The 22,984-nt window shown below is 41.1% G+C and overlaps 1 protein-coding gene across 6 annotated transcripts in view; it reads left to right on the forward strand.

The window, feature by feature from the left end:
* Positions 1 to 16,038, forward strand: part of upf2 (UPF2 regulator of nonsense mediated mRNA decay) — a 148,647-nt gene extending 132,609 nt beyond the window's left edge. For 3 of the 6 annotated variants that reach the window (XM_072471012.1, XM_072471009.1, XM_072471010.1), the window contains one exon: positions 2,613 to 4,603. In XM_072471012.1, coding sequence (XP_072327113.1) covers positions 2,613 to 2,912 — 300 coding nt within the window. In that variant the 3' untranslated portion in view covers positions 2,913 to 4,603. Of the gene's footprint in view, positions 1 to 2,612; positions 4,604 to 12,537 lie in introns of those variants that run through there. The other 3 variants (XM_072471011.1, XM_072471013.1, XM_072471014.1) reach the window with 2 other exon arrangements.
* The last annotated feature ends 6,946 nt before the right edge of the window (positions 16,039 to 22,984 follow it).

Consider the following 22,984-nt stretch of genomic DNA (forward strand, 5'->3'; position numbering starts at 1 on the left):
ATTGATCACAAAACGACTGGACTATTCCTCCCTGGTTTGCTTTTTCTCTTCTCACAGTATACCAAATTGAAAATTTGCACCACTTAAGAGGCAAGGTAAAGTCACCATAGTCCCAGATGACCATAGGCTGCTTTGTCCTTTGAGGGGAAGAGCGACTGATGGCGATTTAACCTGAGGATTACCGCACCTGAGGCGAGGGGCAAGGTTGAGATGGTGGGCCTTCATGAATAACCACTAAGAACAGTGTTGCAAGTTACCCTTCTGGGTTTTGGGACACTCTCGCATTTAACATCAGCAGATTCTTAACAACAGTAATTCAGTTTAAGGATTTTATGGCCATGTGGCTACTTGCGAAGGTAGCATGTTACCCATTTTAACTTTTAAGATAATTTCACAAAAGCAAAATATATGCAGTACAAAACTAGATAAGTGCATGCTTCTAGAAATTCAAACCACTCTACATTCACTTCTGTACAGCCTTCTTGCATCGTAATGTTATAGTCATTCTTCTGTAAATGCTCTACAAAATACAAATAGGATTCACTGTTATCCAGAGGGATGGGGAGCTGAAAGAGAACAGCACTGAAGAAATATGCAGCATTGTTTAGTCAAGTGTCCTTTCCTCTGCGTTGTATGTCATAATTTTATATCACGCCCTTGGTTTCTTTATTCCCTTCACCTGCAGCGTTCTGAATCTTAACTGTTGGTTGTATAGCAGGAGACATTTTTAAGTCAAATATTGCCGTTTGTCGTATTTTTTTTCCCTCCTGAAAGTCAGAGCAGTGAAACTTTGAAGACTTTTTCCAGTTTGCAAAAGCCACAACTTGGAGGCTGCTTCACAGGTCACAGATCTCTTCCTTCTCCCCGCTGCCAACATTCATTCCCCTTGTCTCAGCTTGAAATGGTGAGTGCTGTCAGGCTATTGCAAGTCTGTTCCAGACTTCAATGTTTTTTAATAGACGTTGTATTCTCAGTGATCTGCAAGACTGGGATTATCCCATGTTTATGTGTAAATTAACCACTCAAATTACTAGAATTACAACAGAGATCTCCATGGTATTTGTGGATTGCTGCACTGGACTGTGTTCTATTTAACATCTTTCCCAAAATTGTTTTATTGTGGCGCAGTCCAAAGTAATGCAGATCAGAGACGCTTAGCCGCCAATACAGAAGCTTCTGCTTTCACAATCTGCACAGTGGTCAGCATTGCTGCCTCACAGCACCAGGGACCCGGGTTTGATTCCGGCCTTGGGTGACTACATGTGTGACACTGCATGGCTTTCCTCCAGGTGCTCCGGTTCCCTCCCACAGTCCAAAGATGTGCAGGTTAGGTGGATTGGCCATGGTCAATGCGTGGGGTTACAGGGGTAGGGTGGGAGAGTGGGCCTAGGTAGAGTGCTCTTTCGGAGCAGACTCAATGGGCCGAATGGCCTCCAGCACTGTCGGGATTATATGGATTCTAAGCCATCGTCAGGGTCCCAATTGTGTTACTTCATAGTCTCTCAAGAAAAGGAGTTCCTCAACCTGAACTGAGCATGAACTGCTTTATATTGAAGGAAAAGTTCAATGTTATATTCTTGTGAATAATCTATTCTGCACATTGGTTCATGTAGGTGTGATATTAGCTTTGTTGGTTTCAGTTGCAGACTTCACAATTGCATCCGTTTGTTCCAAACGTGTTTAAGTCTCAAGGATTGGCTGGAAAGAATTGTTCAAGTAACGTGAGGGATTGGCATCTCTGTTGTTGCAAAAATAAATGTTTTCTTTTGCATGAATACAAGATTAAATTTACATTTTTCTAACAATTCTTTTAGCATTTAAACTATTCACCTCTAGGTCTTGCCTTGGTTTTGACTTTCTCTGCACTGCAAGAACGATGTAGCCATTGATTTCAATCATCTATACCGCACCACTTGTTGCTAATTCAAGTGTTATGAAGAACTGCTTTTTCTGTGTTAGAGTACAGCATAAAGACAAACGGAAAGAAAACCTTCAAGGTCCCTGGGGGACTACTGGGTGAAGTCACTGCTTGTTATCACGTCAAGCAATGGGATGGTTATGGGTGACATTGGGTGAGGAGCAAGGATGTGATTTAGACGTGTAATGATGAGAAGGGCCTTAGAGCGAGCTAAATAAGAGCCACCTGTGCGTGTTAGACACTGATTTTTGGTCTACAATGGAGTCGAGGATTATGGGGACAGGCAGGAAATCTGATTAAGGCCAGAGCCAGATCAACCATGATCTTGTTGAGATCCTGGATCTGGCGGGAGGGCCTACTGCTCCTGTTTCATACGTTATGTTCTTGTCTAATCATACTCCAACCAGAGTCTGTGGCGAAAAACAAAATGTGAGATTCACCAACCGTAATTTATTGGACCATATGCTGAAAATCAGTATTGGTGTCTCGCAGAAGGGTCTTTATGGTTGATGGGTGAGGGCGAGGAGAACTTTTATTTGGCTACTTTGTGTGATGGGCTTTTTGTTTTGTTACCATCGCTTTCTTCGTCACTTGTTTTTTGCTAAAAAGACAGCTTGAAAGTGAAGCGTTACAAAGTGAGTGTGAAACATTAAGTTGCAATTTCTCTACTGATGATTTAAAATGATTTTTGCAGAGATGTTGCAGTCCCTGGCACAGCGTCCAGCTCCTGCAAACACCAATCGAGAGCGGCGCCCACGGTATCAGCACCCTAAAGGAGCACCAAATGCTGATCTTATCTTCAAGACAGGGGGGAGGTAAGGGTTTTACAACCCTCCAAGAACTCTCCGTTCCTCCCACTCTGGCCTTTTGTGCATCTGCTCCCTCTCCTCGTCCACCCCCTCACCCCATCGTTGGCTGCCATGCCCTCAGCTGTCTGGGCCCTACGCTCTGGAATTTCCTTCCTAGACCTCTCCGTCTCCCTCTCTTCCTTTAAAATCCTCCTTAAAACCCAACTCTTTGAGCAAGCTTTTATTCACCCCTCCAAATGTCTCCTTTGGCTGAACATCAATTTTTGCCTATTTATACATCTGAAGGGCTTTGGGACATTTAATATGTTAAAGGCGCTATAAAAGTGCAAGTTGTCATTGGATATGACTATATTAAAATGTGCATGCTACTCCAACGGGTTACTCAGCCTATTTTCAGGGGGGTTGGGGGGAGACCCATTTTTGGATGAATGATTTTTTAAAAAATGATTAGGGAGGTGCCACAAGGCAGCATTGAACCATTCGGACTGGCTCACTGAAAAGAGCAGATAGACTATATTCAGAGTCCTTGGTAAAATTACACTTCAAGTCACCATTATTATTTGTGCACAAGCAGTCTAAATGTCGCTCCAATATTTCTCCTCTCTGCAGGCAAATTCTTTTTATTTATTTGCATTTCTACCCACAACAGAACCAAAATGGAACTAGATCTGTCAAGTTGTAATTATGTGTCTGTCCATAAAGAACCAGCACTCCTTGATAAGAGCTTCTCACATCTTATTCCCATGCATCCTGATTGAACAATACAAAGAAAAATTGGCACTTCTTTAAAATTGCCTTCTTTCTAATTATGGTTATGTTGCCTTATTTTAGACTATTGTGCAGAGGCACTGGAAAGTTTAAGACTGTTGTAAAGTAGGAAGCTCTTTCTTGTTTGGTCAATTCAAATGAAAATATCACGAAAAGAGTGGTGTGGCATTTCAGGTTATATGTACCTTTGCTTACATATTTTCATTGGTTAAAAAGTATCAGATGCCTATATTGTAAGTAAGGATTATGTTTGTGAAGTTTACACCAGGATCCAATCTATTTTCTGTTTGAAGTATTTTCAATCTCACTTGATCTCTCTTGGGGTGCAGGAATGCCAGGGTGCTTATGCTAATTTTGCTGCTACGTTACACTTAAGTTGTGCAACAAAAAAAAAGCTTGTGTCTGAATTCCAAACTTTCATGCTAGTTTTGGGAAAGCGATTAGAACAAGTGATGGGAACTTGACTCTCTTCGTCTGCAATGATCTGTAAGAATGCTCGAAGCATTGAGATTTCCATCATTAGAAAAGAAGAGACGTCCGGGAGACATAATAAAAATTTTTAAATCATGAAGAGATTCTGCAGAGTTGGTCCAGATAACCTGTTACAATGGCTCAAAAATCAAAGAATGCAATTTACGAAATTATGATACAGGAACTCAGGCAGGTCTATTTAACATGAAGCGTAATAAATGAGTTATCAGTTTTGAATAGGACAAAACTGTTTCAAGAGATACTTATTATGTTCAGCAACTATGTAGACTAATTATTTGGGTAAGGTACTGGAGGGCTTTCAGCATGAGGGGAGAAGAGAATCTAGGGGGAGGGAAATGATGGCTCCAAGGATGGGGAGTAATTTTGTTGATGACAACATGCATTGGTTTATTAAAGCATTGTATGGTAAAGTTTGGAGTGTAGGTTTATGCGTGTAGTTCTGCACACAAATGTAGTTTAACCAGGGGAAGCAGAAATTATTGGGGAATGTGTGTGACACACTGCTCTTTCTCACTAGTGAGCAAGCAACCGCAGAGTAGTCGTGCCAAAGATTATATAGGAGTTTTGCCCAATGTGGCATAACAGAAGGTGAAAAGTGTTGAGTGCGTGGGTGGTGTGGGAGGGGGGGGGGGGGGGGGGGGGGGGGGGGGGGGGGGGGTGACCCTGATGTGAAAAAAGGTCATGTGGCTTCAACGTATTTGTTTAAGGAAATTACGTACAGCTGAAATGTATGGAAGAGTGGTTTAGAAGATGATTATTCTAGTGAAGAGTTTTCATTGTCTCTTATGAGGGCAAAAAGACTCCAGTTGTTGAAAATAGTGGGGAGTACAGACCATAGTTTGCAGGCAAAAAGTCATGCAAGTTAAAGTATATGACAGTATTTGATTCACTGTATTAAGTAATCCTAAGTATTAATTAAATCATGTATTTTAAAAAATAAAAATGACTTACACGTTGTACTATTATTGTTTCAAGTTGTGTTACATTGTCCCTCCAAATCTAATTTTCACTTCCTGGATCAGAATATTAGCCTGGCTTAATGGAAAAATAATCTGTTAAGTAGTGGACATTATGAAAATATAGGGCTTGTGCCAAATGATTAGACAATAACAAATGTTACATATCTGCTTATTTTTTAAATGGGGAAGAGGATAATATACGGTTATATGCTCCTTATTTTTGGCTTAGTTATAAATGAGTTTCTAGAATGCATAGAAAACCGTGAAATTAGTGAATGGTTCGAAAATCACATCAGAAATATTTGGCAATGATTTGTGAAAGGCAAGTTGCATTTGACAAATTTGAGGAAATCAAATCAGTTCGATAAATGCAACATTGATTTTTTTATAAGAATTTTCAAATGGCATTTGACAAGGTATCATGAAAGAGACTTAATAAATTCAGTACATATTAAAGGGAATGTAACTAAAATTATAATGATTGCCAGGGAACAGAAAGCAAAGTGTAATGGTAAACTAGTTTTTAAATTGACAAAATGTGGGTAATGGGATGTGACCAAGATCTACTTGGAAGCTTTCTGTTGATCTAAATTATTTGCCCTTGGACATGAGTAATGATACTGAAGTATTAAATTGGGGAGCTTGACAAAATGAAAAAGAATAAAAGAATATAATAAAGTTCTGCTTTATTTATAGAGGTGTTGAAAATAAAAGCAAGAAGTGATCTTGAACTTATGCAAGACATTGATTAGGGTCAGTAGGCTTATAGGCATTGAATGCTGCTCTGGGCAGCAAACCGGGTTTTAGGACGATGGGAAGAGATTATGCTTGTGAAGGTAGGTTGAATCACTTGCTTCACAGTGTCAGGGACCCGGGTTCAATTCCCAGCTTGGGTCACTATCTGTGCGGAATCTGCATGTCCTCCCCGTGTCTGTGTGGGTTTCCTCCGGGTGCTCCGGTTTCCTCCCACGTCCCGAAAGACGTGCTTGTTAGGTGAATTGGACATTCAGAATTCTCCCTCTGTGTACCCGAACAGGCGCCGGAGGGTGGCGACTAGGGGCTTTTCACAGTATCTTCATTGCAGTGCTAATGTAAGCCTACTTGTGATAATAATAAAGATTGTATTTATTATTATTAAAATTAAATCAGACACACTTATGTGGGAATCTGATAGACATGTTAAAATCTGGAAAGGCATTGAATTGGTATCAAAGGAGCAGAAACTCAATCTTGGCAGAAGAAAAGTAACATGATCAATGCACAACATTTACCTGGAATTCGTCCTGGGACTGATCCTTTAGTGCCAGATTATCTTTGCATTATCTAGAGTTTGGTTTGTAGGTTGACGTTAACTTTGAATTAGAAACATTGAATGCGGATTTACTTCAGATGTACAAGTCCAAAATAAACTCCAGAAAATTTCCCCAGTTTCTCTGCTCTTTCTTTCCTTTTGATTTCGATTGGTTGATACACAGATTGGTTCTTTTCTCAAATGTTGGGAGATTGTGGTGAGCAGAAGGGAGACTCGAGTTGTCACTCTTGAACTCCAACTAACAGAGGCCTGTTTGCTGTGTTTTTGCTGAAATAGTGTTGAGGGGAATTAGCCCACGATGGGACATGCAGTAAGAATTTTAATAAAATCTAAAGCAAATGAGCTAGCATTTATTTCTGTTTTGTCAGAAATTATTTTCAGAGGGTTTGCTTCCATGAAGAAAACTAGGTTTAAATTACGAGTTTAATAATTATAAAATCATAGAATTTTACGGCACAGAGGGAAGCTATTCGGCCTATTATGTCTGTGTCGACAAAATATATTCATTCCCGCAGATGGTAGGAATCTACAACAGAAATTGCAGAAAAGTGTTTTCACTCTTTACTGCTGTTTTACAATTCTGATGGGCGCATATCCACAACTAACATGTGTTTCATGAAAAAGTTTCTAATAGGCTTGCTGTGTGCTTCCACTGTTTTCTGCTGATAGAGCCACTGTGGGTTAGGTGGTTCTATGAATTAAGAGAGTTCACCCCAATTGGGGTGATACAGAGATAGGTGCTACTGTTGTAAATACAAAATCAGCTGGTTTGCTCAGTCGTTGCACCCAAATTGCATCCTGTTTCACTTGTTTTTAACTTCAAAGCAAAGGATTATATACTATTTACAAAATGCATTTGTAACCTTTAATCAGATTATATCTGAATTTAAAAGTTGTCGTATTGACAAACAAAAAATGCTTATCAACGCAACCGTTTGGCTTCCTTTCCAAAATATAAGCTTTTAAAATTAAACCATCAGTAACGGATGAAAATGATTTTGTTCAAGAAGCTCACTTCGAAGTTTGTGGATATAATTTATGTAGTATTTTTATTTCAGATTTTTGCTGTGAAATGCTGCAAAATCCAATTACGCAGTGCACCCTTTAAAATAAAAATATAGCACCAACAAAATATTTTGATAGTGGGAAATTGTGTCTTTCGATCTTTTTAATTGGTCGGGGAGAATTGAAAACATCCTCAAGATAGGAGGTGTCACTTTTTTTAATGTAGGTGGGGGATATTGATGCAGGACAGAAAGGAATTTTCATACCTTGTGTCGACATCTTTGAGGTCCTATTTCAGCATGAAGTTCCGCCTTGTAATTAAGTCATGTCTCTAAATTAAATTTTTAATTTTATCAACTTCAAACCTGAAATTACCACCCAAATGTTTTGATTGATACGTACAAAATTGAACATTACAAAAAACTGTTTACCTTGTGAAACTTTGTAATAGTTTTTATTTTGTATGTATAGGTTGCAATATAAAGACAGATATTCTTTTTCACTTCTTACCTGTCTTCCATAAAAAACAAGTAGCTTCATTTAATGTTTTACTTTATATCCAGTGATTTGTATATGCTTGTGTATGTACTTTCCTGGACAAAGTTTCCCAAAACAGTCTGTTGATTGCTGTTGAAAACAATATAAATCTCTGAACTTTTGGGAATGCTAAATCTCTGAACTTTTAGGAATACTCAAGGGTAAAATGAAAGCATGCAGGCAATATGTCTGTGTTTATTGAACTGATCTTTGCAACTTATCTTCTGGCAAATTTAAGTCCAGTTAGCATTATGGAAGGGAATTGCTGCAATGAAGTAGCACAGTATCTCTTTCATCATATTTCTATTTTAAACCTGAATAGCCCAGGGTTGGCTTATATTGGTTGCTGAAATTTAACTTTATGTAGTTTCCTTTCAAAATAATGCAAGTGTTATGCTGGTAACCAGATCCAAATACATTGGGAAATGTGTAACATCAGGACTGACTTTAATGCACTTAAAATTCAGAGGAAAGCATGCTCTATGTCCAGTTTTTGAAACTCTCATGATGGATTTTACAAGAGGTAGAAAAAAAATGTACAAATCGAATAGGCCAAATGACAAACCATTCTTTCAATAAGATGCATCCAATCTGTGTGATAAAATGGGAAGCTAGTTGATTTATGATCCTGAAGTTTTGCCAAGACTGTAGTCATTACTTGCACTGTGATTCCTGTAAATGGTGCCAGAAATGGCAAGAAGCATTCTGATTTTTTAAAAGCATTCACATGACAGACAACCTTTAACAATCCAGCAAATGGCAGGTGAAAAGGTACAATAGTTCTGAATAAAATCTTGATTCAATTTGTGCTGCTTGTTAGAATTTTTTTTTCTTTCTTACTATCCCTTTTCAAAAACCCGTGTTATTTTAATAACTCTAGCTGCGCACGTAGATCCATGCAATGAGTTGGCCTTTCATTTTGATGCTCGTTATTTATTTTTTTTAAATCAGCTGTGGGTGGCATTGTAAATCAGATTTGTGCACCACTTTATGCTAAACTTAATTTAGTTATTTTAACAAGTTAAATCTTCTTGCAAGGATGCTCGAAATCTGAAGTAAAAACTGGGAAAAATCTGAAGAAAATGCTGGAAAGACTCAACAAGTCTGGCAGTATCAGCAGAGAGAGAAAGTTTCAACTCCTCTTCAGAACTCTCATTGATTAAAATCCTGATGCTGCACATCTCCCACAATTGAACAAGTTTCTCGTGGTCTGCATGGCTAGAAGGACTAGCCGATGGATAACAAAATAGATGTCAACACTATCAGTCATCATGATGACCTTTGCGGGACCAGCTTGATCTTGTAGGTTTTATATTTCAAGTTCAGTTACAAGGAGACGCTTACTCTAGAGATACAATCCCCATTCGGCTCTTTTAAAATTTTATTTAATGCAATAACCATCACTTACGGCCGTGTTGTTTTTTTGCAGAGACCAGTAAACATTGTGTTTCAGGAAGTTTTATTGATAATTATGGCCAGGCGGTGATAGCCAGGGACAACTGCGTTTGTGCAGGATAGAGTTCTTTTGTTTCTATCCCGACTAATTTCTGGGACATTTAATAAATCTGCTTTTATCAAACAAAAATATAAAGCCTTTCAAATTCTGGGGATACAAAGCAGAGTCTATTCAGCAGAAAGATCAGCCTTTCCTTTATCGGAGTCCTGTCCATGGATAATATGACAAATAAAACCAGGTTTGGAAGTGACTTTAGCAATATAATTGCATATCTCAAACTTTTTTTTCTAGAACAGTTAGGAATGAGTTACTCATGAATACGAAGATTGACTCAAGCACTTGAATGCAGAGAACAGTCGCCAGCAAAGCTTGTCGTTAATTGCCTTGCTTGTTAAGATAACCTCCTCTGACTTCTTGGTTGGGTAATGCCACCAACTTGAGAAATCTTTGAACTTCATTCTACAATTTATTTTTATAAATATGAAGGTAATTTTGCAGTAATGTTAGAAGTATAAAAGTATAACAGCATGACTGCATTAAAGTTATTTATTGGAATTTTACTGTCAACGTCAATTCTTGATTTGGGGGGGTGGGGTTGAAGCCTTGATCATTTCATTCCCATTCAGTAGAATAAGCTGGAGTTATGAAACTGTTCTTACCTTCAGTTTTGGGAACAAAAGTGTTCGGCATTGTTCATAAATCCTACTTTGCCCATTATTGACTGATCTCTGCTTCCAACCTTGGAGCCAACCTTTCCATTAATAAGCAGCTCAGCCGTCAGACCACATGCTCGAAATGTGTGAAAGGCATCATTCCTATCATCAGAACATGAGAATATTGCAGCCGCGATTTAAAGATCCTTATTTTTGGCCAGCTTTAAGGTGCTGTGCAAGTGCAACACTTGGGCACTATTATTAAGTAAAAATCTTGATTCAAATTCTACAATTTATATTTTTTTTAACTATTTGAAATTAAGCAATAATGATGTGAAAAGAGTGCACTTTTGAGCACACGGTTGCCAAAATTGATATGAAGTGCTGAAATACCTATTGAGAGTACGGATGAATTTCCAGGTGCTATCTCTTCATCAGACTTGGAAAGTTCCACAGCTAAAATGTTTGCTCCTCTCTCCACAGACACATTGCCTGCTGAGTGTTTCCAATTTTTTTGCTTCAGATTTCCAGCATCTTTGATTTGTTTTCTTTTTTTGACTATAATTGATGAATTTATACACATGTATTAATAATTGCCGTGCTTCATACCTCTGATGAAATATAGATTTAGAACGTATACTGGAGTATTTCGACTCCATAAGACAAATGGTCTTTCATTTGTGAAAGCCATTCATTTTATTTATCCGCCAAAACCCCAGAATTAAAATTATGGGTGAGATCTTCCAGTTGTTCACGCTGGCGGGATCTCCTGGCCCGCCAACGGCGCACCCCTGCCACGGGCGCGGGTTTCCCAACGGCGTGGGTGGTCTCCGTGGGAATTGACATTGTCTGCGGCAGAGACAGGTGGTCCTGCCACCGGCCAACAGCAGGCTGCCGAGGAACCCGCAGCGGAGAACATCAGAGAATCTCACCCGATAACTTACCAGTCATTTAGTTACGGGATATGTTGTCTAATTATGTTACTACATGATTAGCAATAGCTGATACACAAGAATAGTTCTTCAGTGAGAAAGCTTTAAAGTAGCAGATATCCTTGGCACATGTTGGCACAAGAGGTGCCACACCACAGGTGAAAGAAATCATGCAAAAGGCGTTAGTTAGTGGGACTTTGTACAGATAAATGTGAATGGAGAGAGAACAGGGAAGGTTCTGCAGGAGCTTCTAGTGATAATTTCATGCCCAAGTCTTAGGCTTAGATATAGCTGACTGATTAATAGATAAAGTTATATTTGTGGCTGTATTTTATTTAATGCTGCGGTAGGGTTTGGCGGTTTGATTAGTTGTAAGTCATTCTTGTTTCCCCTTTCACATTACAGCCTAAATCCATCCAGCCATCGTGTCAATAACGTGCATGTTTATATGCTTATTATTTCCCAGACAATTGCAAGCTAACTTCTTTTGTACCTTTGTAACCACCGGCTTTGCATGACAGCGGCTCTTTATGAATACCTCATCACGCTGAAAACAGACAGCTCACTCCCTTGATAAATCTGCAGGTTTCTAAACTGAGTCAGGAAGGTTCTAGGATTGGTGCTCAGTTTTTACAGTTGTTATTCAAGGTAACAATTGCAGCCCGCAGCTGGATTTAGCAGCCAAAGAGACAAAAGGCAACCAGGATTCTCATTTGTTTTTTACTGTGTGCAGTGACCCCTGCTGAAAATACACTTCAGTGTCTGATGGGGGGCAGGATCAAACTTGGTATTGTGATCAAATTGCCTGTCACTGTTTCCTTTTGACGCTCTCCCATTAATAATACTTGATTGATGTACCAGAGGGCAGCTGTCACTCTCAGAAATGCCACCCAAAGATTTTCAAATGCAAGTATTGACATGTTCGCAAGAGCCATTGATCCTAACTTTATTTTATTGCAAAAAAGAAAGTAGGTCAATAAATACAGCCTGCTACCCTCCTCCTGACTGACAGACTGGAATCTAATCTTAGGTTCTGTTGGGGCTGGGAACCCCAAACTGGAAACACATGCAGCACTGCAGGAAAGGTATTGATGCCTTGGGATGCAGGAAGAAATAGTTAACAAAGAAAAAAAGACCCAAAAGTTAATGTCTGCACGCATTAAATAACATTTGGAAAATGCATTGGTGTAACAGTTTGTAAGTGTGTGACATGTTTTTCATTCCCCCCCCACCCCCCCATTTTCTTCAGCGTTCCTTACCCAACACAACTAGAAGAGTGGCTGGTCTCAGCCCAAAAACTGCGCTTTGACTTTCGAAATTAAGAACTGGAAATATTTTGTCCCTTGGCCTCGCTGATTGACCAGTGCAACCACCTGGTATCTCAATCAATGGGGCACATCAGCATTTTGGAAGCAGGATGAGTGTAAGTTTAGACTCTTGACGGCCCAGACAAGCTCACAGATGCTTAGCATCTCGGTTTGAGCATTAAGAACAGTAATTTGCGTGAGAAAATAGAAGGCCAATGACTGAAATTACTTCAGATTTTATTACTTAGTAGGGAAGGCGTTGAGAGGTGGCGGGGAGAGGAGATAATTAGAAGAGAATATGAAAATCAGTATTTTGTAATTGTTTCAAGGAATACGTTTTTTGAATTTTATCAAATCAGTACTTTATTGATCTTTTTTATCATTTACAGGCGACGTTGATGTTAGTGACAGGTGGCACTTTGACTTGCCCTCTATCTCTGATATCAAAGGTATCTGAGTCCTCCCATCGAGAGCAGTGGACACACCTCACCATGGCTGTCTAGAGATCAACACGTGCCTGGTACGAGCCAGGCCTTGGGCAGACTGTGCAGCCTCCGACAATAGCGCAAAGTGGCTGGCAGGCTAAACAAAACAAGAGAATTGATAATGCTTCTACAAGAACACTTCTAAGTGTTAATTCTTATACATCTTTGGCACCTTTTAGAATGAGAGTGAAATTGTGAGGTGGCCTATGTGTCAGTAAGTAGTAAAACAAAGAAAACCAGATCCATTTAATTAAGGATGGGGATTACTTCTTGAGTCGAAGATGTTTTGGACTTTGTTCACCAGTATCTTCTGGTTTCAGAATTTTTAACTTTGTGTGAATGTAAACATCCTTCATATAAAAATTTAGTAATGAAACAGCAGAAGAAAGGGAAAAAGATCTTTTTTTTTGTTGAATGGAAAGTGTGAATCGTAAAAGCTAAGCAGCAGCAACCCTTCCCTCAGGATAGTGTGGCAAGGCGATGGGGGAAATATTTTTCCCAGAGCAACAAGAAATCGGTTGGCACTTTTAGTGAGAACTTGGCTGTACTTCTGGATAATGGGACAACAATATTGGGCTGGAATTCCCAGGTCCCTTTTTGTTTCTGCTACCTCAAATCAGCAATTGTTCAGTCACTGCTGAGAAAAGGTTTGAGTTTTAAACATAAAAACGTGTAAAGTCCCAGATTGGAAGAAAAGTATAAGCCTATCGTAAGCCAACAACTAGATCACCTTGGCAGCAGAAACTGGTATTAAGAGGGCAAAGAAGCATCTAATTCTGTTTTGTTTTGCATTCAATTTTTGGAATTCTTTGAGATATTTGTAAACTTATAAAACCTTGTTTATTTTTCAATCTTTTGGCAACACAGATGAACACCTAAATGAGGGCTTGCGTGCGTTTGAATTTCTGTTTGCACCAAAATTGCCATCTGGTTGTTAGAACAACTGCAGTTGTCAGTGAACGCATTTGCTTTCATGTGTTTTTGAAGGTACGGCTATGTGCATCAAGTCGATGTCACTTCAGCAAACTATTTGTAATAGCACTGTCATTTCAGTTCAAAGCTCACCATTGTTTGTTTCTTCTGTTTGAAGTATCTGCTTGTACAATACTTAGTGGAAGCTAAGTGTAGAAGTATATGTTTGGCTTCACAACACAGCATGGTTTAATTCATGAGTTGCTGAACCTTTGGCTGTTGCCAACCTTGCAGTAAAAAAGAAAGTTGTTGACCTCATTAAGTTTCTGCTCAGACTTCTTGTGCGCGCAGGCACTCTTCTTACATTTTAAAACACACAGAACGAGGAGAGTTAAAGAAAAAAACTGGTGGTGCAGTGTGTTAAGTGTTAGAAGTTCTTTTTGTCAATTTGATTTGTGTTCTAGAGTCATCCTAGCCGATGGCTGTTGAAGGTGTCTCTAGTTGCCAACCGTAAAATGGTTTCTGATGGATTTAATTCACTTCCTTTGTGAATGGAATTATGTGTACAAGGTAATCACACCCAGAATGTGCAAATTGCATTTGCTAAAATATATATGTGCAGGTTCAAGCTCTTCAATGCACTAACTGCATAAATCCCAATTTACTGCTGAAGTGCTGGGGTGGGGGCGGGGAAATTAAAATATTAAAATCTGTGTTTATCTCTGTACATCTCGTGACTGGCTTCAGCATGGTCCATTCATTTCTAACCATGAATTTCTAAGAGTTTTGGCAACTTGAATTATTACATGCCCTAAAAGAATCTCACGGCGTTTAAAAGTAAAATTGCCCACGGGATTGTTTGAGATCCCAAAAACTAGATTTTAAATTTGGAACCAAATCCAGCCCATCTGTTAGAATAAAAATCTCATTTGTCAGTTTTTTGGCCTGCCTCATGACTGCTACATATGGAAAACCTTCAATAAACTGAAGATTTTGTAAAACAGACTATTGAGAAATCTGGACACGTAAAGATTTCCTCCCTGACACTGAATCCACACACTCGGTCCACCCTGCCCCCCAATTGAACTCAAACATAGATTGCCAAGAGTCTAGGTCTCGAGTTCCTTGTATGTCCATGGGTACCACTAGAATTTAATATTAAAATTCTACAGCTTAACAGACCGTGGCAAGCCTCCTGCTGAATTACTTGGAACTGAGAGGGAGGATTCCCAGGTAGGTCCATTCCTCTGGGGCTCATCAATAACTAGGCCTGCCAGTCAGTATTTAATAGATCTTGGGATACGACAAACCTTCTCGGCTTTGGTTACTGATTACCAAGTCTACCATACTAAATTCTAGTTTTCTATCATTTGGTACCATTAACTTTGATATCGCACCCTCCCAGGAGAATGGTATTGGACAACCGACAGGCATGGGTTTGAGCCCTTCTTATGTGGATGGCAAGCGCCGGAAACACACACATTGCGAGGCGAATAGCTAAACCTAGCATTAAATGGCAGCTTGGTTTCAGGATTCTTGGTGAAATGAGTTTCAGCTTTGTTCTTTTAGGGCACTGAAGCGCAGTGGAAAATGGCTCCTAATTTGGTCTAAGATTGGCAATCAAGGGGTGGCTGATGTGGAAAATGTGAGATAGTTACTCTAAGTGAGTGACTTAGATCGGGGCATGGGGTGACTTACAGGTAGTTAGTGTTTCTCTGAAGCAGGAAATCAGGTCTATCATGAGATAGCGTGGAGTGAAGTTTTTAATCTACGTCTAAATATATTTTATCTGACCCATGAGAGAATTTGCTGCTGATCCTGGGTACCAATGGGGAAATTATTCAATCTCTCATCTTTCTAAGTGCAGAAGATTCACCCTCTGAAAATGACACCAGTCAGTATTAGCCTGCTCCCCCTCACTCTTTAGTGCTGTTTACTGAAAGCTGCACGTACAGGTATGTGGATGTCAGGTAAGTAGAGGATTTGGTTTGGCTGTGACAACTGCACTGATCCAATCACCTTACTGACACTTCCACGGTTCAAATAAAGAAGACTAGCATTCAGATACGGCGATCGACCGTGACAGGCATCCGTGAAACTGTACCTCAAACGGAGTTGGCGCTTTGAGGAGAGGAATGGGAAAAGTATAATATTATCCATCATGCTCTGTATTAATTGTGAATTTTGACTGTACAATCAGAAGCAAGGATGCTGATGGCTAAGTTTGTAGCAACCTTTGTACATGTTCTTGTATCGTAGCTCCTTGTATGACAACAGAAATTGTACTTCAAAAATACTTAATTGACTGTGAAGTGCTTTGGGGTGAACTGAGGTAATGAAAGATCCTGTATAAAATGCAAGCTCTTTAATTGTATAATATTGAATTATTCCCTTCTGCTTTCTAAGCTTGTGAATCACAAACTGCTAACAGCTTAAGTGTTTTACATTTTAAAAGCTAATGGTTTACTTTAATAAAGTTTCACTATTTAGTGATATGTTGTCAAATTCGTATTTTGGGATTTGAATGGTCCCCAGGTTGAATTTCCGCTGTTTGATCGTGTGTTCGACACAAAAGCTTATCGTCTGGAACAGTTTATACAATTTGGGATCCGCACGATGCTACCAACATGGAATTACTTATTAATTAGTACTTCCTTATTGTGATCCAGTGTGACCTATTTGCTGTTACTTACAAAGAATGAAGTTAAAGTTTTGGGGTTTTAGTGACATCTAGTTGAAAAGCATGGTAGTAATTATTAATCAGGCAGGCGGGAGTATTCAGGGGAGTGAGGTGATATTTCTGATTTGTTTCTCAATATAAGAATCAAACTGAATAATTTCATATGAGCTAATGTGGCAGGTTACACTTTTGTCAGATAGTTCTACATACACTGTAAAATGAGACGATTCATGTTTTAGGTAACTTTTGAAGACTATTTAAATTTTGGTTAAAATTCTGACATGGGGCAAAAGTAAACCTTAAAGTCAACGAGCCATAAGTTTTTTAAAAAAAATTTATTCACAAGATGTGGATGTCACTGGACGAGGTCAGCATTTATTGCCCAGCCCTGATTTCTCTTGAGAAGGTGCTGATGAGTTACCTTCTTGAACTGTTGCAGTTCTTGTGGCTGTTGAGGAGGGAGTTCTAGGATTTTGACCCAGCGACAGCGAAGGAAGTGAGTGACTTGGATCGGGGCATGGGGTGACTTACAGGTGATGGTGCTCCCAGGTATCTGCTGCCCTTGTCCTTCTAGTTGATAAAGGTCACAGGTTTAGAAGATGCAGTCAAAGGAACCTTGGCAAGTTGCTGCAGGGCATCTTGCAGATTATGTACCCTGTTGCCGTTATGCCTCAGTGGTGGAGAGAGTTCATGTTTAAGCGGTGGACAGGATGGTAAGCAAGCGGTATGCTTTGTCTTGGATGGTGCCTTGCTTGTGTGCCCTTGGAGCTGTACTCGTCCAGGCAAGTGGGGAGTATTCAAATAAAAGCAAAATACTGCTGGAAATCTGAAATAGAAACATAAAGTGCTGGATAGGCCTGGCAGCTTTTATGGAGAGAAACGGAGTTAATGTTTCTGGTCTAAGTGATCCTTCTACAGAACTGTTGAAAGGGTTATTTAGACATGAAACATTAACTCTGTTTCCCTCCACAGACGCTGCTTGACCTGCTGAGTTTATCTAGCATTTTCTGTTTTTATTGGAGAGTTTTCAATTTTACCTTTGACTTTTAGATGGTGGCCTGGTTTTGGGGGGTCAAGAGGTGAATTCCAAGCCTCAGACCTGCTTTTGTAGTCATAGTATTCATGTAATTGGTCCAGTTAAGTTTCTGGTCAATGGTAACCACCAGTATCTTGATGGTGATGCCATTGAATGTCAAGGGGAAATAGTTAGATTCTCTCTTGTTTGAGATAGGCATTGCCTGACACTTGTGTGATACACATGTTATTTGCCACTGAACTGTCCAGGCCTGGCATATTGTCCATGTTTTACTGCATGGGGAAGTGGACTGCCTCAGTATCTGAGGAGTTATGAATGGGACTGAGCACTAAATCGTCAACAAACATCCCCAAATCTGGCCTAATAATGGAGGGAATGTCATTGTTAATACTCCCTTTGATGTGAGATAGCAAGTTTACCCTGTAGCGGGACAGTTCATTTATAGAATGTTACACCGGGCAGTATTTAATGTAGGCAATGGGGGTCGAGAGAGCCAGTGAGAGCACGGCATCACCCCCTTTTGGGAAGGCCCGGCAAATTAAATACCAAAAAGGCACTTACTGGGCAGTGGAGGGCCTTCCCTAGGATCAAGGACTCTTAGGTGGAAATCCCACCCCGGGAGTGGCCAGCCGATCAGAGGCAGGCACATGTGCATTGCTCAGCAGCACCACCAGCAAGGCACTGGCTGCAAGCCAGTAATGCACCCACTTGAGGCACAGGATGGCCAAAGGACCCACACCACAGGTGAGTGACCGATGGGATGGGAGTTGGCCTTGGTTCCCCAAGGCCGGGGCCTCCTATTGGCCATTAAGAGCCTGACCTTGAGGGACCACCTCCTGGAAGCCTGCAAGCAATCCTGATGAGGTTTGTTTTTCAGGCTTCCTGTATCGTAAGTCTCCCTTTTAGTTCTCTGCTTGCTTCCCCCTTTATGACATCCAAAAACACTGCATTAGTTTTCACATGCACGCTGACCACATCCAAATCTACCTCAACGTCATATCGCTCAACACCACCATTACACGACTGCTTATCCGACACATCCAGTGCTGGATGAGCAGAAATTTCCTCCAATTAAGTATTGGAAAGACTGAAGCTATTGATTTCAGTCCCCTCTCCAGACTCTGTCCACTAGCTCCATCCTTCCATCCCTCCCCTGACAACAGTCTGATACTAAACCAGACGTTTTTCAATTTTGGTGCTATATTTGATCCTGAGTCATTAAGACTGACTATTGCCTTCTGCCTTACATGATCCAACCACCTCTGTCTCAACTCCAGCTGAATCCCTCATTCACGCCTTCATTGGGCTGGATTCTTCATCCACGCCCACCGCAAGATCGCCATGGGTGGGACGAGGAGCATGTAAAGGCCCATTGACCTTGGGAGGGAATTTCCTGTCGCCGGGCAGGTGCGGCTGGAGAATGTCGGCCATTATCTCCGGGCTTGACCATTCCAATGTATTCCTGGCTGGTCTCCCACATTGTATTCTCTAAACCTGAGACCATCCAAAACGCCGCTGCACATGTCTTAACTCGCCCCGACTGCCATTTCTCACCCCTGTGCTCACTGGCCTACATTGGATCCTGGCCAAACAGCAGCTTAAATGTAAAATTCTCATCCTTGTTTTCAAACCCCTCCATGACCTCTCCCCTCCTTGTCTCTGTACTTTTGTCCTCCCCCCCCCCCCCCCCCCCCCCCCCACTGAAATATCTGTGCCCTCTAATTCCGGCCTCTTGAGCATCCTGATTTTAATTGTTCCACCATTGGTGGTCGCTCCTTCAGTTGCTTAGACCGGAACGTCTAGAATTCCCTCCCTACACCTGTCCCCATCTCCCTTTCCCCCTGTAAGATATTTCTTAAAACCCACCTCTGACCAAGCTTTGGTTCATCTGACCTAATGTCTCTTTTGTGTGGCTCGGTCATATTTTGATGATGCTCCTGTGAAGTGCCTTGTGGCATTTCATTACAATTAAAGGTGCTACATAAATATAAGTTGATGTTGTGCCTCCAACAAATTCACACGGGATGCTCAAGCGTAATCTGTGCTTAGAAATCTGTGATAACCTCGTACCTGTGAAAGCTGCCTTCCACGTATATCAGCAACACGGATATTCTGGAATTTGATTATAAATTTACCAATAACAATCCAAATTTTGTGGTTGAAGTCATGATGAAACTCCGCATTTTCTGTCATTACTGTGAAACTGGTGGCAACTTCTGTCTTCCACGTATGTGCAACTAAACATGGAAAACCAGACGGTGCAGGCTGTGATTTCTGCTCCTCCATAAGGAACGGCATTGAAGCCCTCGCAGGTGGAAATCTTAGAAATCACTTCAATTGATGTGAACTTAAACGGTTGTATATTATTAATCTCACTGTAAAACGTGTCTTGAATGACGTATAACTGGGTTTTTTTAATGGCAAACCTCATCGTAATTACTGTGGAACAACCCCTCGGGACCTGAAAACCTAATTGTACATATGTGGAATGTCAAATTTCTCCATTTAATAAAATTCTGGACTTTTAAAATGTCTTTTAAGTTTAGTCCCATGTGTATGTCCCAATATTTATTTTACTCCCTAAAACTGAACGATTATCATTTTACTTTCCTCATTTGGTGTGTGAGTATTCTTCAATATGAAATGCAACTTGACCTGTTTGATAACATCACTTGTGGTTGGACATTGGAGTTCGCTATTGGCAGTGCCTGTATTAAGTTAAATGTTCGGAACGGTGAAATGTATGCCACAAAACATCACTGTGGCCAGCTATCTTCTCGGTCAGCTGTAAGCACAGATTCCAGGCCAACACGTTTTGGATTGCGTGCATCCTCTTTGTACATCAGATATTATTGCAATATTGTGTAATGCACAGATACACACCCAACACCCCCTTCATTCTTCAACGTGCCAAACTATGATGTTCTTTAACCACAGGCATCAATTAATGTCTGGCAGAAAGTTAGAAAAATGCAGAAATGACAAATTAGACCGAGATCTTATTCAAATTCTGATTACTCCTTGGCCAGATAGCTTGTCCCAAAAGTTTATAGAAGTTAAATAAATGATTGCATTCGTCTAACGCCTTGAATCTCACAAACCTTTGCTTCATCTGCTGCAGGACATATGCCTACAGGGAGGGGAAAGGGGAGGGGGTGGGACATCTGTTGGGTTCAGTACTTTGTTGCCAATGTAAACTAATGTACCAACCTCAGTTCCTTGTGTGTTTACCAATTCCACTTACTGTCAACCATCCTCCTTCAATTAGGCATCTGCTCAATGTAACCAAGTAACTTGTGTCATAAAAGCAAATGACTGCGGGTGCTGGAATTGAAACAAAAACAGAAAATACTGGACCATCTCAGCAGGTCTGGCAGCATCGGTGAAGAGAGAAGGGAGCTAACGTTGCGAGACTGGATGACCTTCAAAGCTGGAGAGGACTGGAAGACGAGCAGTAATTTTTCAGGGTAGGTATTTCCAGTTCTCGACAGCTTTGATAAAGAGTCATCCAGGCATTCAGCTCCCTTTTCTCTCCACAGATGCGGTCAGATCTGCTGAGATTGTCCGACATTTTCTAATTCTGTGTCACGCTGCTTAGTGAATGAGGTGCTTGTTTGTTGTCTGCTGATTTGATACTGTCTGGTTTATGATCGAGATTATAGCAACGAGAATATTACGACGACTTGCATTAGTGTAACACCTTTAATTTTGAAAGTTGAAAAAATATAAAGAAAGCCCAAACCAAAGAAGAAACCATCGAATGATTTGACTGGAAACGGTGTCAAAAGGTTTATCTTCAAATGGTCATAAAGAAAGTGGGGAGGCAGAAGTGCTTAAGGTGAGAACTCCAGAGCATCCAGCACAGGTAGCTGAAGGTGGAACAAAGGGAGTGGCACAAGCAGTAGAAGTTGAGTGAGGAGGGACCACATCATGATGGGAGGGGGGGAAATCAGCCCCACTCTCCTGATCTACGGGCATCCGCTGTGGAGGGGGGGCGGGAGGCCAGAGGACCTCCTCGTGAACCTGCTCCTGGCGAAACTTGCCATAAACAGGTCCAGGCAGCCAGCGACCGAGGAGGGACTGTCTGCCCCTCTTCTGCGGCTTTATTCGCGCCAGATGTCCTTGGAGAGGGAGATTGTAGTGTCCATGGGCACGAGGCCTTCTGTGCTCGATGGGCACAGCAGCGGTTGGACTGCTTTATCGACCCAGTTTTCACATTTTGATTTGATGTTTTTTTAAATTTCCGTTCCTGTTCTATATTACTGCATGTTATTGGAAATCTGCTAACTCTACTTACTTGGAGTTAAAATTTTTGAGCTTCATAGAACATACAGTGCAGAAGGAGGCCATTCGGTCCATCGAGTCTGCACTGACCCACTTAACCTCTCGCTTCCACCCTATCCCCATAACCCAATAAATCCTCCTAACCTTTTTGGGCAATTTATTATGGCCAATTCATCTAACCTGCACGTCTTTGGACTGTGGGAGGAAACCGGAGCACCCGGAGGAAACCCACGCACACACGGGGAGAACGTGCAGACTCCGCACAGGTGTGACCCAGCGGGGAATCGAACCTGGGACCCTGGAAGCCACAGTGCTATCCACTTGTGCTACCGGGCTGCTTTCTGTTTGTCTTGTAACCCAGTTACGTTTTGACCATTGGGAGAACCTTCAAGGAGGCTGTGGAATACCACTAATCACAGCCCTGCAATCAGAAAAGCACCCTTCCATTGCAACTCTCTGCCTTCTATGACCTAGCCAGATCTGTATCCATCTTGCCAGCTCACTCCTGATCCCATGTGACTTCACATTTTGTACCAGTCTGAAAAGGTGAGGGTGGGGCAATTGGTGAATTGCTCTTGCAGAGAGCTGGCTGAGACATGATGTGCCAGATGGCCGCCTGCATTGTAACCATTCTGTGATTCCACGAAAGAAAATGTGGCAGTATTACGAGCAAAATGTGGGGAACTATAATGGGCTGAATGCTATACCTGCCATGTGCCAAATCAACAACACCAGGAGTTTGCAAATGCTCCATGCCAACACCAGGATTACTAAAGGAACACATTTTGAATAAAAGGAACTTGAGCTCACAGGAAATCTTCAAAGGATTTTAATGTAAGCCTGCTGAGATCCAATCACGCAAAGAATACTAATGCTATGAACCAAACATAAGAATCCGGTAGAAGGATTGTAACCTAATTCAATACAATAATTGAAAATTGACAAAGGGGTATTTGCCCAATTAAATTCCCAACATGAAGATCGTTAGCAGCAATATTCAAGCTTAGCTTGCTAACCTTAATCTGGAAGCATTGGCAAATACGGTAGCATGCGACGGCACGGCAGCACAGTGGTTAGCACTGTTGCCTCACAGCTCCAGGGTCACTGTGCGGAGTCTACGTTTTCCCTGTGTCTGCGTGGGTTTCCTCCGGGTGCTCTGGTTTCCTCCCACAGTCCAAAGATGTGCAGGTTAGGTAAATGGCCCTTGGTGTCCAAAAAAGTTAGGTGGGGTTATGGGGATAGGGTGGAGGTGTGGGCTGGGGATAGGGTGGAAGTGTGGGCTTGGGTAGGATGCTCTTTTCAAGGGCTGGTGCAAACCCGATGGGCCGAATGGCCTCCTTCTGCACTGTAAATTCTATGATGATGCGACAAGATTGCTGGCATAATTGGTCTTGGTGCTGTATTTGCATTTTGCACTGAATTTTCAAAGATGCCTTCTC

The sequence above is a fragment of the Scyliorhinus torazame genome, chromosome 13 (assembly GCF_047496885.1).
Source record: "Scyliorhinus torazame isolate Kashiwa2021f chromosome 13, sScyTor2.1, whole genome shotgun sequence".
In the NCBI taxonomy this organism is placed as follows: domain Eukaryota; kingdom Metazoa; phylum Chordata; class Chondrichthyes; order Carcharhiniformes; family Scyliorhinidae; genus Scyliorhinus; species Scyliorhinus torazame.